This window comes from Podarcis liolepis (assembly GCF_965112155.1).
Source record: "Podarcis liolepis genome assembly, chromosome: 4".
Lineage (NCBI taxonomy): Eukaryota > Metazoa > Chordata > Lepidosauria > Squamata > Lacertidae > Podarcis > Podarcis liolepis.
In genome coordinates this window covers 53,587,066-53,605,232 of record NC_139558.1, presented here as the reverse complement: position 1 = coordinate 53,605,232, position 18,167 = coordinate 53,587,066, and the positions used below count along the sequence as shown (strand labels likewise).

The 18,167-nt window shown below is 40.9% G+C and overlaps 1 protein-coding gene across 1 annotated transcript; it reads left to right on the top strand.

Moving 5' to 3' along the window:
- Positions 1-2,277: 2,277 nt before the first annotated feature.
- CHAF1B (chromatin assembly factor 1 subunit B) lies at positions 2,278-16,948 on the top strand. Its single transcript, XM_083500473.1, has 14 exons — positions 2,278-2,386; positions 4,217-4,343; positions 5,289-5,421; positions 6,686-6,806; positions 7,372-7,475; positions 8,492-8,588; positions 8,812-8,896; positions 10,645-10,738; positions 12,203-12,272; positions 12,358-12,449; positions 13,233-13,389; positions 14,708-15,121; positions 15,560-15,654; positions 16,083-16,948. The coding sequence occupies exons 2-14, from the start codon at positions 4,218-4,220 to the stop codon at positions 16,190-16,192; spliced, it is 1,698 nt and encodes a 565-aa protein (XP_083356599.1). The 5' UTR covers positions 2,278-2,386; position 4,217; the 3' UTR covers positions 16,193-16,948.
- Positions 16,949-18,167: the final 1,219 nt, after the last annotated feature.

Genomic DNA, 18,167 nt, shown 5'->3' with positions numbered 1-18,167 from the left:
TCACTGTAAACTCTATTAAGTTGGGGTGGGGAAGGGTTACAGTTCTTGACAAGTTGAAAACTGCCCCACCAGAGAGAAATAATAAGGAGCTGTCATTACAAGTTAACTTCCTATGCCTCCCCATCCATTACATCAGGGCTGCTAGATGATAGAATGAGATTTACTGGTACATCTCTGGGTGATTTGCAGTTGATCAGCAAGCTTTTCCATATATTAATGAAATAGCTTCTCAATTAAGCTGGTCAAGGAAACAAAAATATTTGGAGGGGAGAATTAGAAGTGGATTTTTGCACCAAAGGACGTGTTAGCTCAGTTCTGGAACTGCAAACCTATCTTCTCAGTGGTGCTCTATGCACGCCCATCTCACAAACCACCTCTTGGTGTCCTCCGGGTTAATCATATGCAGCTGCTTCAACCGTTCCTCACAAGGCTTGGTTTTCAGACCTGTGATCATCTTGGTTGCTCTCATCTGCGCACATTCCAGCTTGTCAACATCCTTCTTACATTGGGGTACCCAGAATTGGACACAGTACTCCAGGTGCAGTTTGAGCAAGGAAGAACAGTGTGGTACTATAACTTCCCTTAATCTGGACACTATACTGTACTTCTGTTGATGCAGCCTAGAATAGCATTAGCTTTTTATGCTGCTGCATCACACTGTTGACTCATGTTATGCTTGTGGCCCACTAAGAAGACACCTGGATCCTTTCCCCATGTGCTGTTAGTAAGCCAGGTGTCCCCCATCTTATATTTGTGCAGCTGGTTCTTCCTTCCTAAGTGCAGAACCTTACATTTGTCCCTGCTGGAATTCATTTTGTTGGTTTCGGCCTATTTCTCCAATCTTGTCATTTTGAATCCTGATTCTGTCTTCGGTGGCATTAGCTACCCTCCCAGTTTGCTGTCATCTGCAAATTTGTTGAGCACCCCCTCAATTTCTTCGTCCATTGCCATTCAAATAGTGTGTGTGAGGGGCATCTTGTGACTGGTTATGTGGGGTGGGGTTTGGCACCCCTAGCAAGAAGTATAGTGATAGGGAGATGCAGTGAGAGGTGGCATAACATCAGTTTTGACTTATCTAAAGGTAAAGGGACCCCTGACCATTAGGTCCAGTCATGACCGACTCTGGGGTTGCGGCGCTCATCTTGCTTTATTGGCCAATGGAGCCGGCATACAGCTTCCATCTACTTGTAATCAAATCAGAGTAAGTTTTCTGTATATAGCTTATGTCTCGATCTACCTGCAAACAAATTGGGATGCACGCACAATGAACATTGGGATGCACGCACAATGAACAGGCCATCTGGAAGTGGCGCTCGAGATGTGGAACAGCCCAATAAAACTCCCTATTCAGTGACCAAAGTCTGAACTATGACATTCCATTCAGATATATGTGCTTGGGCTAATAGTAGGTAGGGATAAGCATTGTGAGATCCTTGAAATGTCGGTGGCCAGACTCATGGGCTTAGCCAGGATTTTTGTTGGGGAGGGCAGGCCTTTTGTTATGGGGGGCAGAACCTTAGCTGTGTATTCTTGTTGATGTTTATTGATGGGGAGGCAGTTGCAACTCCCTCCACCCTTGGCCACGCCCATTGCCAGACAATCAGAAAAATCTTTATTTGCCTCAGCCACTAGCCATAGCAATAAAAATAAAACGAACTGAAGACAAGAGGTAAAAACTATATAAAATATCTGTTGGGGGGTTGCATCAATAATAATAGATATTGTTCCATTTGGCCCGTCTAAAAGCATTGCAGCTTTCGCCAGACTTAAGCTTTGAACAGGTAAAGATTTTTAGGATTTCTTCTAGGTGTCTTAAGCTGACATGGAGACGCAGCGCATAGTTAACTCGCCTTGCGACCTATATTTCGCCCTATCTTTTTAGAGAGCGACTGTCGCTCAAAGGAACCCTTTTGCCAATCACAGCAGCACTTTCAAGTTACAGGTAGGTAGCCGTGTTGGTCTGCCGTAGTCGAAACAAAATTTAAAAAATCCTTCCAGCAGCACCTTGGAGACCAACTAAGTTTGTTATTGGTATGAGCTTTCCTGTGCATGCACACTTTAAATGAGACTTTCATTTAAAGTGCTCATTTAAATTTAGAGCAAAGAGGCTTTCCCCGGACAAAAACCCTCTTGCAATCCTGCAAAGCCCCTGCCAAAAGGGAAGAAGAAACAACGGGCGGGGAGCAAGCAAGGAAAGGAGCCGTAAGGGAGAAGCGGGGGCGGCGCTTTCCTCAGAGGTGGCGCCTTTTTCCCCCGGCTCCTCCTTCCAGAACCTTAGAGCCTCGAGTACGCAGGCGCGAGCGCGGGAACCGGGAACCGGGGTTTGAGTTTCTGACGAACTTTCTGCCCGCGCAGTCCGGGGTGGCTCTCCCGGTCCTTCTTGCAGGTACGTGAGAAAAGAGCCAGGAGGGGGAGGGGAGACTCTTGGGTGGAAGCTGTACGGAAACGGGCAGCGGGGCCCCTCTCTCCTCCTGCTTCCGAGGGGGAACCATCTGCTTCCCTCCCCCGCCGCGAGTTTCTACGGAAGCAAAGGCGTTTGGCGTGTAGGGCGATAACTAGGGTCTTCCAGGTCCCTTGAGTGATGCTCACCGCCTTCCCTGCGGTATATCATAAACACGGGGGTGCATGTCAAGGTGTCTGCGCAGGTGATGCAACGTCACCTGGCGTTATGGGTCAGGGGAGGGTGCCTACAGTGCAGGGGGAGGTGGATGCCATTGACTTATGTGGTCCAGGAAATGCTAGTGTGGAGAGAATGGGCTGAAATCAGCCCAGCCATGAGAAGGTGAGGGCAGTTCTAGCAAGGCTGCGGGTCATCAACGAGCCCTGCCGCCCGCAGCAACTGTCTATGAGACATGCACTTGCCTGCTTTCCAGGATTATAATGTATTGAGGTCAGATGATGTTTGTGATGTGCTTTGAAGTACATCACTGGGAAAGTGCTGGCATTATTATTATTATTATTAATCTCCACTCTCACAGAAAGAGCTTGGATGCTTAACCCATTAGCAGTAAGGAGTGCTCTCCTTAACAAACACACACAAACTTGATGCCTTTGGAAACAAATACCTTGTTTTGCTGCTCATCAGTGAAGCTCCATGGGAAGTAGTTATTTTCTTTGTCCCACTATATTTTCTTTACTTTTCCAGCTATTATTTAAATTTCTATACCAAAGGGCATCAGAGGGCAGTTTACAATATAAAAACACAGGGATACATAACAAGCACAAGAACAAGCAAAAACAATGCCACCCACCCATCCCACCTCCAGTTTAAAAGGCCAGTGTTTGTTCAATTAGCCAAAGGCCTGGGCGAAGAGGAATGATTTTGCCCAGCACCTAAAGCAGTGTTTCCCAACCTTTTTTGGGCAACGGCACACCTGTTTAATGAAAAAAATCTCGCGGCACACCACCATTACAGCCCCGTGACGTCAGCGCGCAGCGTCACGCCGGGAGGGGCGCACGAAAGTGAAAGTTTTTTCCCTCCCCCTTGCCGGGGAACCTCCAAGCTTTGGGGGTGGGAGGAGGCAGCAGAGCGAGGGACTGAGGGACGGCGGCAACTGAGGCGGCGGCGGCTGTTGTGGTGGTGGCGGCGATAGCGGGCGGAGGAGGGGGCGGCGGCGGGGCTTGAGGAGCCGTCGCCGGGAGTTGCTGCTGCTGTTGTTGCTGCTGCTGCCCGGACATGCTGGCCTCCTCCTCCTCCGCTGTCTCGCGCTCCTCCCTTTTGCACGCGCTGCCCCACCGCTCGGCACCACCACCGCGGAGCCGCCCCCGGCTCGACGCGGATCCTCGCCGCCGCCGCCTCTCACCGCCCGACTCGCCCGCCTCCCTCCCACGGCACACCAGCCAACGTCTCACGGCACACTAGTGTGCCGCGGAACACCGGTTGGGAAACACTGACCTAAAGGTATGTAACAGGCACCAGGTGAGCCTCCCTGGGGAGAGCAACTGCCTTAATAGTATATATACATATGGGAAGGAAAGAACAGGAGTGACAATCCATATCAATAATCACTGTATTTTTTAAAATGCATCTTGTACAACGTGCTACAATAACTTACAACTGAATTAAACAATATAAGATAAAATAATATATTACTACTATGAAAAATTGTATTCCCGTGCCTGTGAAAACTGCTCAGTTCATTATCACATGGAACAGTGCATCACTTTTGAGTTTCATTGCTGTGAAAGTCAAAATGTCTGTGTTTGCTTTGAAAAGGATGAAAGTATTCACTTGTGAAATTGCATGGCACAATAAAGAACCAGTGTACAGCTTAGACTTTCAACATGGCACTGATGGAAAAATCAATAGATTGGCTTCTGCTGGAGTGGACACTGCTGTTCGTGTGAGTCACAAACATTAATCTATGGGATACTGCTAAATCTTCTATATTTGTACAAATGTAACAAGAGAGAAACATTTATGTTTGTAGGGGGCAAGAGCAGAGTAACTCTCCTTATTTCTGTAAACAAATCTTGATCTACATCTCCTGGCTACAACACAGAGACAGGGCTAATGCTACAATTGTTTTAACTGTTTAATTTTTTAACATTTGTGTGGGAGTTTTGTTGTTGTTTGTTTTAATTGAGGGAGAGGAGAGGAGAACTCCAGCTGAACAGTGGTTAGGGCTCATCAGTGAGCCTAAGTAGTAGCCATGAAGGCGGCAAGGAAGCCACACTTTGCTGCCTCCATTGCATCCTTATTGTGCTGTCCGGCAAAGCTTTTTGAGTAACTAAATTGGCTAATTAATTGCTTGTAAGCCGCTCTGAGCCCGGCCTTGGCTGGGGAGGGCGGGGTATAAATAAAAAATATTATTATTATTAATTAAACAATCTATGGCCTTTTAAATGGGGGGGAGAGAGTATTGTTTTTGTTTGTCATTACGGTATATATTTTTGTGTTTTTATATTGTAAACTGTCCTGTAATCTTTGGATGAAGGGTGGTATAGAAAAGGAATGAATGAATGAAAAATAAATATTATAAAGTTTCTTTGTAGAATGTTGTGTTTAATTTTACAGGTATGAAAATAATTGTAGCTAAATTATATGAGATCACTATAAATGTGTCAATGGATATTATATATGAGGTTCGGGTTTGAAAGAGGACTGTTTGTATTATAAAATGAGTTGTCAAAAGTTAAGTATCTTTTTAGTTATCTTGACATTTATGTTCTCTTTTATGATGAGTATGTATGTCTCTCAAAAATCAGTGAAATTCATGTTCATGAAATTTCATGAGGTTTTGGGATATGATTGTTTACTGTCTCTGACTATAATATTTCATAACTAGATATGGAAAGTAGAAAAGGGACCAGATGGGAAAGCAATTGTGGAATTCTTGTCCAATTTAGCTCGCCATACCAAAGCTGTGAATGTTGTGCGTTTTGCTCCCAATGGTGAGATTCTAGCATCTGGTGGAGATGGTATGTATTAAATCAATACTGAACTCTTCCCATTTAATTGATTATTTTGTAATTTGTAATAATATAATGTATCTAATTTAATACTATATATTCCGTTACAAAGGACCACATACAATAGCACCTCAGATAACCCATTAACACAAAATTAGATGGATAAGTGGATATTCTGAACCTTATATATTTTTTTAAAAGAAAAAAGAAAAATACTGTTTTCATTAACAGAACAAATGTACTGAATCATATAGACAGAATGGATATTACAGTAATACAAATTATATCCTTTACATTGTTGAAATTTTTAAAAGTCTTATTACATTTGTATCCCACCTTTCTTCCAAGGAGCTCAAGCTGGTGTTCATAGTTCTCTCCCCATTTTATCCTCACAACCACCCTGTGAAGTAGGTCAGGCTAAGATACGATGACTGACTCAAGGGGGTTTGAACCCTGCTCTCCCAGGTCCTCGTTCAACAATACAACACTACACACACCAATAATCTAAAGTAATATTCACAACCTCCTCTTAAACATTCTTGCATGTTTTTGATCTGTTCCAGTATAGCTCGAAAAAAATCTTGCTCAGTTTTTAAATGACTTTCATCAGATTTTAGACTGTCCACATTATTTATAACCTCTTTGACAATGTTGTGCATAGTTTTTCCAAAAATATAATCATCTATTATGTAAAATGTTTTGAAGACTGGGCAGGTGAAACACAGTGATTATTACACTGAAATCCTCAAAACTATTTCACTGAAATGAAAAAAAACAAAACCAATAATAAGTTGACTCACTCGTGTGAAATGGCAGTTTACCCAATCTTAGACCAAACACCTTGTCCAGAAGCACAAAAATATTTGGCTATAATTTTTTTTTAGCTCTGCTGCTTGGGGTAAAAATGTCCTTATGCTTTTGTAAATTTTCAGATGTTTTTAAATGTTTTGAATACATTTTTAAAAATTTAATAACCTTGTTCTACCACTTTGATGCTTGCCACCTTAGTCTTCTTTGGGAGGACAGGTAGGGTGAAGACCTGATAATTAATTAATTAATTAATTAATGAACACAAAAACAAATGTTTTGTATATTGTCCAGTGAAATCCAAGCATATCTACTCAGAAGTAACCCCTGTTGTGTTCATTGGAGCTTACTCCCAGGTTTGCAGCCTAATCACGGCTACTAGTGTGTACTATATAATACTGTCATGATAAAATGACGGGGAGAATGAAGTTGTGAAAAATGTTCTCATTGAGATTAATTTTCACAGATGCTGCGATTTTGTTGTGGAAGTTGAATGATAACAAAGAGCAAGAGCCAACAGTATTTCAGGATGGTGATGATGATAACCAACTAAACAAGGAGAACTGGACAGTAATTAAAACTTTAAGGTAAGATTTGTTGCTTTTGGTTAAGTTTCACTGAGTGATCTATTCAGTTTTAATAGCAGCTGCTGGCGATATCACACATCATTTTTAAAAAAATAGTTTATTATAGCTGCAACCTTTAATTTTTAGGCTATAGCTTTGTGGTTTATCTTCAGGACTTTCTAGATTCCAAAAAGTAACCCAAAAATAAAAAATACATGGAGTCAGCATACTTGTATCTTATATAGTTTCTTTCTTTTCTGTGTTTCTAATTCATAACTGTTTGGTAAGTTTATGGAAAATGAATGAATGAAAGAGATAGATGATAGAGATGTATTAAGATTACCAGTTTCTGTGTCTGTTTCTTCACTTCTGCTTGCTCTTCTGCTCGTCCCTCTGTCTCTCACACACTGAGGGTTGGTGGACCCTTCTGAACAGAGTTTGGTGCTGTGAAGTGCAATGCTGGGAGAAGATGGGAAATGGGACATGCATCATTTTATGTCACCCTCCATGCAATATGGGGGTAAAAGAAAAGTGAGTGTATGTTGCCCATAACTTCGTTGCCCTCTGTGTATGTGCTTAATTCCAGAGGTCATTTGGAAGATGTGTATGATATTTGCTGGACCCCTGATGGAAACTTCATGGCATCTGCATCAGTTGACAACACAGCTATAATGTGGGATGTCAGTAAAGGTAATTGCTATGATTTTGTTTTTATGCAAACCTATCCTTTCTTCTCAAGTTTTTCCCAGAGTTTTAGACTTTAGGACTGCTGTACCTGGGACGTGGGTGGCGCTGTGATCTAAACCACAGAGCCTAGGGCTTGCCGATCAGAAGGTCGGCGGTTCGAATCCCTGTGACGGGGTGAGCTCCCGTTGCTCAGTCCCTGCTCCTGCCAACCTAGCAGTTCGAAAGCACGTCAAAGTGCAAGTAGATAAATAGGTACTGCTCCAGCAGGAAGGTAAACTGCCTTTCCGTGTGCTGCTCTGGTTCGCCAGAAGCGGCTTAGTCATGCTGGCCACATGACCCGGAAGCTGTACGCTGGCTCTGTTGGCCAGTAAAGCGAGATGAGCGCTGCAACCCCAGAGTTATTCACGACTGGACCTAATGGTCAGGGGTCCCTTTACCTGGGAAATATGCTCTGAAAATCTTGGCAAACTGCTATTAACATTCCTGTCCGGTATGAAAAGAATGGTTTGATTCATTATTAAGGTAATCCAGTGCTATTGTATTCTCTGTGGCCTTCAACAGGTCTATGGTCTCACACTACTTTAGGGTTGTCTACTGAAGGTTGGCTTTTAGGATAAGCACAATAAAGATTAAGCATGTTGATAAATAATGACCATTGTAGTTGTCTACTAGATAGAAAATAATGCTGTTTTTGTAAAACTGTGGGGTTCAAACAGATTTGTAGGTGGAATGCCTTGTTATGAGGAAGGAATACGGCCTATTAAAAGTCCTTTAAAATTAGATCAGTGTCTATTCTGATTTGTGTGTGTGTCAGTTTTCCAAGCAAACAATATTTCAGAGGTAGCCATAATTTTGAGTTTCTACTTCATTTGGGCTCATGGAAGCTCATCCATGTAAAATAATGGTTTAGCATTGTGTACAAGCCACACCAAAGAGAATGATTGATCCAAATTATTTCTGCATTAGTTATCATATGACATCTCATTTAAAAAGCAATTCACTGTTAATATTACTTCCAGGGCAAAAGGTTTCTATTTTTAATGAACACAAAAGTTACGTTCAAGGAGTAACCTGGGACCCTGCAGGACAGTATATTGCAACTCTTAGCTGTGATAGGTAAGTCATTAATGCTGGGGAAGAGAAATTTCCATTGATGTCTTTTACTTTTTATATTTTATTTCCCTTAGTCCTGTAGGATCGCCTTGTTTCCACTGTTCAGAATAAGACCAGTGCTATAGTGTCGTCTTCTTGCTACCCTATATATATATATCATCATCATACACAACATAAAAGAGGGTGGGTGTTTTGTTTGTAATTAACAGCTTTCCTTTTTATGTAGGGTTTTGAGAGTATATAATACGCAGACTAAGAGAGTGGCATTCAACGTTACCAAAATGCCGTCGGGCAGAGGATCTGAAGGAGAGGTCAGAATTTTTTGTTTTTTTAAACAACTGATGTTTCAAAACATAATTCTTGGTGGGTTGAGGGAATCTCCTCTCTGGTTACACGTCTAAAGAAGTTATTGTTTATTTTTATTTTATTACTTCCTAAAACTTATATGCTACTTGATTGCAGAAAACCTCAAAATGGTTTACAACCTGTAAAGAAGTTATTGGTATAAACATTATGTTATCACTGGAAATACAAATACCAGAACAACAGGGCAAATTCTGTCTGTCTGTGCTTCATTCTGTTTTCTTAAACCTTCTCTCCCCCTGCAAACTGGAAAGGGAGAGGAAGTGAGAATGCAAACATTGATCCTATTCCTCTTTGCATTCTGCAAATACGAACTATTTCTGTTGCACTTCCTTTCTTATTCTGACCCATCCAACTATTATTCCTTCGTTCCTCCCCACCCCAAAGCATTACTCAAAGGAAGGTGCAGGACAGGTATTTATTAATGAAGGGAAATCTATTTTACATCTTTCAGGGTTGCTTCAAACCTAGAGAGAGAGAGAGAGAGAGAGAGAGAAAGAGAGAGAGAATATCAGTATACAGTGGTACCTCGGGTTAAGTACTTAATTCGTTCCAGAGGTCCGTTCCTAACCTGAAATTGTTCTTAACCTGAAGCACCACTGTAGCTAATAGGGCCTCCTGCTGTTGCCGCGCCACAGGAGCACGATTTCTGTTCTCATCCTGAAGCAAAGTTCTTAACCTGAAGCACTATTTCTGGGTTAGCGGAGTCTGTAACCTGAAGCGTATGTAACCCGAAGTGTATGTAGCCCGAGGTACCACTGTACTTGTACATGAAAAGCCTTTTGCACCAACACTTCTCACATTGTGGTGAACCGCTTTCTACACAAGGATAGCTTCATGTTGGAAAACTGTAATGTGTGAAGCAGCCCTTACTAATAAATGAATCTAGATCAGGATTACGTAAATGTAAGGCCTAGTTAGTTTTCCATGGCTATGCAAATAAAGTGTACTTCATCTTCACCATTATAGTTCCAAGGCACATGGGAGTATTTATAGAATCACAATCCCTTGAACTCTGTGAACTGGTTCAGTGTGACTGTTGGATACATCTATAAAAACTGAATGGATGTACAGTGGAACCTCGGTTTTCGAACGTAATCTGTTCCGGAAAACCATTCAACTTCTGAAAGGTTTGAAAACCAAGGATCAAAGGGCTATTGGCAAATTCCATTGAGAAAAATGAGAAACGCGCCTCGGAAGCCGTTCAACTTCCGAGGCGCATTCGAAAACAGAAGTATTCACTTCTGGGTTTTCGGCGTTTGGCTGCTGAAATGTTTGGCAGCCAAGACATTCAAAAACTGAGGTTCCACTGTACAGTGGTACCTCGGGTTACATATGCTTCAGGTTACATACGCTTCAGGTTACAGACTCCACTAACCCAGAAATAGTGCTTCAGGTTAAGAACTTTGCTTCAGGATGAGAACAGAAATCAGGCGCGGCGGCAGCAGGAGGCCCCATTAGCTAAAGTGGTGCTTCAGGTTAAGAACAGTTTCAGGTTAAGAACGGATCTGCGGAATGAATTAAGTTCTTAACCTGAGGTACCACTGTATCTAAAGGAAATAGGGAGACACTCCTTAGCTGTAGAGTGCTCTAGCCTTTCCATTAAAAAGGACACAGAGTGGATGCATGCTCTTAGTTGTACAATAACTGGGAGTAAGTAGCTGTTGTCAAGTTTAATTGTTGTCAAATTCTTCAGGTAAAAAGCTATCGAATGTTTCATGATGACAGCATGAAGTCATTCTTTCGGAGGCTTACTTTTACACCTGATGGCTCTCTGCTTCTTGTTCCTGGTAAGTGCAGATATTTCATTTCCTTCATCCAGCCCTGCAGCAAAGAATGGCGTGTGGTGTTTTCAGCATTTGGTGAAAAACCGCTTGTGTGTATTAGAATTTATTACCAAACACGTGCCTTCTCTCACCTCCAGGAATTTTGTAATATTTCCATTACGTTATAAATAAAATAATAATAAATAAAGATGATGGCCAGCATTAGTCACACTTGGAATAGATCAGTTGAAATCAATGGATTTAAATCAAATACCCCCTATAAAAATAATAAACCAAAAATGGTGGCAAGCTTTTCAACCCAATAAAATATTTCTGCCTTGAAAACACTAGGAATGAACTAAAGGAAAAGTAATTCAGTATGTGCAGCTGCATGTTTTCCCATCTTTCTTCAGGTATCCATATTACAACCTGTCATATGTTTGTACCAATGCCACATTCCCCTACTGGGAATTGCTACAATTCCCATCATCCCTGACCACTGGTCCTGTTAGCTAGGGATGATGGGAGTTGTAGTCCAAAAACAGCTGGAGGGCCGAGTTTGGGGGTGCCTCTCCTAAATGATGTGTCTTACCAATAGGAAAAGAGTAACAGAGTTATTCTGATACTGAGCTGCTTTTTATTATGTATCTTATGAAGCTGATATCAGTTATATTTGATAGGACGATGCTATAGATAACAATGTAGTGGTGTATTTGTATTTATTATGTCTTTGTTATGAAACACTGAGTTTAATGTTTACAGAAATGTAATATAAAATGAAAGTGACTATTTGTTCAGAAGCAAGTCTCACTGCAGCTTTTATCGTTTGCATTCCTTTTTCCACCTTATGCTCCATTTCTAACATTTTGAAACAAGCTGCTTGTATTTTTTCAAATATTTTTGCAAGATTGCCCTCTATAAGATGACAGTTTCATTTGACTTGAGGCATTCCTAATTTTGCAGTATTGGGATGAGAGTACCATGTCCAAAATTAGGCCGGGCCCCCTGGATGGTGCCAATACAAATAGCACTCTGAAATCAGCTCCATTAGTGACCCACATTTAACTAACATATCCCACATATTTAATACTGTTTGCATACAAGTCTGTGTGCAAGTACGCACTGTCCTGTTACTGATTTTGCATTAGAAATGTAGGCTGAGTGTAATCAGAAGATGAATACTTCAAAATGTACACTGTACTTACTCCCTAGAAACTTGGGGAGACAGACCATGTACGTTTGCAGCCAAAGAAAAAATGCAAATTGATTACAAGTTGATGATATGCAACACACATTTGGCATTAATACTGAGCCCCTAACTGCATTCCTGTAGGTTGAAGTCACACTGTGAGTTGTTGGAAAGCTTAGTAACAATAGAAGAGAACCTAAAGTTTGGTTTATGTTAGTGTTTGGGGATTTTTTAGTTAAGTAATAGCCTTAAAGATTATGTGCAAAACTAACATGATGGCACTACTTTAACTTTCTCAGCAGGCTGTGTGGAATCAGGAGAAAATGTAACAAACACTACTTACGTTTTTTCCAGAAAAAATCTGAAAAGGTAAGGTCTTACTGGATGTATATTCATTCATATTTTAAACTCAAATGGCAAATGCCATTTCCTAAAAAAATCCTCTTCTTATTAGGCCTATAGCTCATTTACCTTGTCCCGGAAAGGCAACCTTAGCTGTTCGTTGCTGCCCCATCTACTTTGAGCTCAGGTCTGCACTTAACAAAGGTATTGTAAATCCTTTCGAGAATATATTGTAGATATTTTTAAATATATTAAATCTGGCTGTGTTAAAGGGTATACTGTTCAACATCTTAGCTTTCTAATGGTTATTTGGGGTTGCATTGCATCACAAATGCTGTTTGCGTATTCTTGTAAGGATTCAATTTCTTTTTTACATGCTGTTAGAATATTTTTGTACAGGATAATAACATTTTAGTATTTGTTAACAGGTGTGTCCTAATATGTCCTAATAAAAGATACCAGGTCCCTCAAACTGAATTGCACGAGGATAGAACCTTTGCACCTTGTCCATATCACCGCAACATACTGTTTTCTTAACAGTGCCTTGGTTGCAAATTAAACCTTAAGGGTTAGAAAAGTTATTCACTTCTAGCAGTTGTTTCAACTTTCAGAAAATGAGAGGGAAAATGTTGAACAATTACTTTTCCAAAAGTATGCATAAGAGCAGCTAGGGGCCAGATCTTTTCTCCCAACCCATGTGCTCCATTCTGAAAGTGCAAGGAACATTAACTGCAGGCATCCTTTAAATGTGTGTTTTATCAGTGCTGTGTAGCATTCATTTGGGAATGTGTTGTAAATATTCTTACATATGTGCGGAACGCATTGTTAAAAAGCAACATTCTTATTTTCCATTGCTACAGTAGAATTAAAGAGAGAGGTCCTCATTGCCCTTCATCCTCCTAAATTGCAGGAGAGGATATGGTTGTGGAAGGCTGAGGGTCTAAAATGGCAAATGGTATTTAATTTGAAACTCTCTTCACATTTTAGAAGACGCTTCCAAGAAGACTGGTCTGATAAATCTACCCTATCGGATGGTTTTTGCTGTTGCTTCAGAAGATTCTGTGCTCTTCTATGACACAGAGCAATCCTTTCCTTTTGGTTATGTATCTAATATACATTACCATACTATTAGTGACATTTCGTGGTAGGTAATTTGTTTGTTTATTGGATTTATATGCTGCCTTTCTGCCAAGACACCCAAGGCAATATACAGTTTAAAAACTAAAACACACAAAAAATGAAGACTGAAGAGTCCATTGATGCCAACTGGGAGTTGATGGCATATGTGCTTCCTGGCCTGCAGTCCCTGGCCCTTCTGCCTTCCTTCAGAGCACGCAGGACCTTGTGATTGCTTGTCACAACTGCCTTGAATATTTTTGATATACTGACCAAGACCACATAGTAAAGATTCTTTAATCTTAGCATCCATTCTCAGCACCACCAAGCACCTTGTAAATATTTTTCTTCCAGAGGAGCAACAAATATGGAGTCTTGTCAGAGCACTGATTTAACTTTAGTAAGGCAGAATGTTACTGTAAAACAGAACATATCACTTTTTCACACATCTGAACTTTCCTGTGTATAGTAAGTCATGTCGTTATGGAACTATGGTGAACTTGATTTTAAATATTATTGCAAGCCTTCTATTTCTCATCATTCTGGGCATGGTCACTAAAATAACTTTTGGCACTGTTCCAAAAACTGTTCCTTTGTTCAGAAGTAGCATGGCCCATCTAAACTTTAACAACAGGAAATTGTTTCCTTTCCATATAGGTAATTGTTTCCTTTCATACAAACCCAGGACTTCAGACTGCTTGTAGCATTTGGGGATTTGTCATTTATGGCATGGGCCTTGGCAACAATAACCTCTGTGATTACCTGAAGCTCCAAAATGTCTCATTGTCATAACCAAAACTGCTATGGGTGAGATCAGTGAACTCTGGCTCCAGCTCATGCACTGCATTTATATTCACATATTTGTTTTTCTTTTATCTACCAGATTTATATGGCTAATCCATATCATAAGTTCTCTAGGCAGTTCACAAAACAAATACAACATTTAAAATACCATGCAAAATAATCAAGATACAAATAAAACAACTGAAAACAAAAAACAATTAAAATGCAAGTGTCAAAACTAAGGAGTGGACCATAAGACTTAGGACAGTGGTTCTCAATTTGAAAGTCTTCACCTGTCCCTGAAAAAGCCTCAAAGAGGGTGTTGGGCAAACCCCCACTGTAAGGCTATTCCATAACAGGGGTACCACTTCCCAAAAGGCTCTGTTAGCTGCCCATCCCATGTTGTTGGTGGGGGTAGCCAGAGCAGGGCCTCTGAAGAAGTTATTTCCACAAAGTCAAATGTAAGTCATTTACACTCCAAACATGCTTTATGTTCATATTTCCAATACTGAAATGCAACTGAGGCACTTAAACTTCTTTTTAATTCCCTAAACAAACACCAGGTCTAGTGATGGATCCTTTCTTGCTATTTCTTCTACGGATGGATATTGTTCTTTTGTGACTTTTGAAGAAGATGAGCTTGGAATCCCACTGAAAGAGAAGCCAGCTGTAAGTGCCGGGACCCCCAGCACAGCTGAGAAAAAAATGAAAAAGGGCCAGTCGTCCAGTGTTACCTCCCCAGTTCCAAAACCAGTGGATGCCACTCCTCCTAATAAGACCATGGATCCAAGCAGCCCAGCTGTGCAATGCAAGACTCCGATAAACAGCAAAGAGTTGCCCTCAACACCTATTGCTGTCAGAAAACCCCCAGTGCCCTCTTTGGAAGAGAAGAAACCTATGCAGCCATCAAGCTCAAAAGCAAACCAACCCAGGAGGGTTACCCTTAACACCTTACAAGCATGGAGCAAAGCACCAAGGTGAGCGTAATGCAACCAGGCTCTTCTGATAGGTATGAAACAGCCTTACAAAGGAAATTCTGGCAGATGTAGTGCCAGGAAGCATTGCCTGGTCCTCAATGAAGCTTCTGCTCAGACTTCATTATATTTGTAGTACCATCTATGTACATGGTGCTTTATAAAGAACAGGTATGAGAGGTCCCTATCCCAGGAGTCTTACACTCTTAAACAGACACAGGGAAACATCAAAGGAAAAATGCAGAGATGGGTAAACAGATTTAAGTGTAGAATCTCTAACGGGACTGAGCTCTAGCCGTGGAGTCAAGGGAAGGGAGGGTTGGAAGGAGCCAGAGATAGTTAGTTAGAGACGTAGCATGAGGAAAGTGGGAGTCTGGAAAACTGTGCATGTGTGTAAGGGTGTCAAGCGTTCTCAGTTTTTAAATATTTAATTGCTTTTAGGAGAGTTGCCTTAATCCCTCTAAATGCAGACACTCAAGACTCATCGCCTTCCGATCCCATCTCTACAGCTGCTTCCACGGCAACGGTTCAACATGGTAAAATATCTTACTGCTGATAGCTTTTCAAAAAGTGTCGAATGAGTGTTGCTCTAACTGTATTTGCCTCCACAATTTATGATTGCACTGGGGGTTGGCATGGGCGGCACAGTAAATGTACCCTGCTCATTTTTATAAATTGGGGGGAATGTGTGATATTACTGTGGAAGAGCAATGTTTGCCTGCTTGCACAGCAGAAATCCACGTGCACAACGGGACTTCATGTTTCTCTACTCCCTGCTTCACCCAGCCCCAAAACCTGCACCAGGTGTCCCCCAAACACTCCGGATAGGAAGGAGAAGCAACATAGTGCAAGTGGGCACCAAACATACGCTATGTTGAATCTTACCCACTGTCTTGTTGTCCCAGTAGTTTTAACATTCTGAAAACCTTAAACCTAAAAATAATGATTTTCTTAATTATTTCAGAGAGGCCATCACCACCTGAAGACCCTTTGCAAAATCCACCACCTCCTAAGCGTCTTAAATCTGATGAAACTTCCATCTCTGAATTAACTGAAAATGAAAATAAAATGTAAAGCCACTACTAAAGTGCTGAACTTCAATGAATGCCTTGCCTGCAGAATGCAAGAGTTGTCCAAAGAATACTTGCAAAAGCCACATCATGTGAAATGGACGCCAAGCATTCTAAGCAAAAAGTTGACTGTGCAGTAGGCTCTTTAGAGTCTGCGGATGTGGAAATCTCACCTGGATGCAAATGTGTATTATTTCAGTAGTCCTTTACACACTTAAGTTGTCCTGGAAGTCTGTATCTGGCAGACAAAGGCTGCTTTAAATAAAGGGTGTCTGCTTCACAAACTAATTTGCTCCATGCAGTCCCACAGAATTTTGTGAAACTAATGCATTCTGTCTTCATTCATTCATTCCTTCATTCATGTTATGTTATCTTCCTGTACCAATTAAATGCAAAATTAGAAAATCCAAGCTTTTTCAGCTACATGTAAATGACAAGGTGCCAGAGTTTTAAGGCAAGTCTTCAATAGGCAGTTATGTAAACTGATTTGAAAGCAAAGTTCAGAATCTAAAACTGCTACTTTTCTCTACATAAAACGCAGGCAAAGTTAATTTAAAAGTCTCATGGGGTTTTAATATGTCATGCAAATATTACAGATGGTTATAATTCCTTTCTACTTAACAGTGCTTAAAAAAACTCGAAAGAGGTTGCAATAATAAAAATACGTGAAAGGTTTTTGTCATTTGTGAGTGCTTTTATACTTGCTAAGAATAGCAATATGATGCAGTGATTGGAATAAAAAGTTGAACATTCATATTAATTTTCCTGTCCATGTTTTCTCTGGAATTTGGTTTCATTCATTCCTAGTCACAGTGAGAAATCATACATGGGGGGACGGGACGTATTTAGTTTCATTTAAGTACAGTATCTTAATGGAAATGTTTGCAATAGATGCAAACGGAGTCTGCAGCAATCTGAAGTAGATGGTTAGACTAACTTTAAAAGATTAAGGGTGATAGACTATTTTTGTTCTTACAAACTGAGCAAATTCTAAAACTACTGCTGTGGTGAAATGCTGTACATTGTTTATGTGGAAGGAAATCATGCAAGCTTAAAGCAACTTGCTTTCATGTAAATCTGTATATGGCTTCAGCCTGAGTCCTGTTTCACATGAACACTAAGGTTCACTCAAGCTACATGTACAGTTGTACCTCGAAAGTCGAACGCCTTGCGAGTTGAACATTTTGGCTCCCAAACGCCACAAACCCAGAAGTGAGTGTTCCGGTTTTCAAATGTTCTTTGGAACCTGAACGTCCGATGTGGCTTCCAATTGGTTGCAGGAGCTTCCATCTGACTTCCAAGGTACACTGTAGTTGAATCTCAATGGCAGATGTTGTGATATGGCACTTCCTTTCTATAAGGCAGCACAATCCCCCCCCATTCCAAATTCCACTACAATCTCAAGAGGCATAAAATAAAACTACATGGATGTACCCATCACATACAAAGAGTCTTATGCAGCTGCTGCTGCTACATATATTCAGTTTCCAACAACTTCCACTATGCTTGATTGGCTGTAACAAGTTTTCATATACAGTATTAAATGCATGAGGAAAGCTGAGAACATCATGAAGAGAGAGAGATTATTTAGAGTACAGTGGTACCTCGGGTAACATACGCTTCAGGTTACATATGCTTCAGGTTACAGACTCCGCTAACCCAGAAATATTACCTCGGGTTAAGAACTTTGCTTCAGGATGAGAACAGAAATCGTGCAGCAAGAAGCCTCATTAGCTAAAGTGGTGCTTCAGGTTAAGAACAGTTTCAGGTTAAGAACAGACCTCCAGAACGAATTAAGTTCTTAACCCGAGGTACCACTGTACATCCAGAATCAGTCAAGTTAGGCCTAATGAAAACATGCAGGAATGCAATAAAAATTGTATATCTAGTTAACAAAAACACTTATTGCACAGATAGTAAACTCTAATATCAATATGGAATAATGATTTCTTGTTCAAAGTTTGAGAATAAGGTATGAG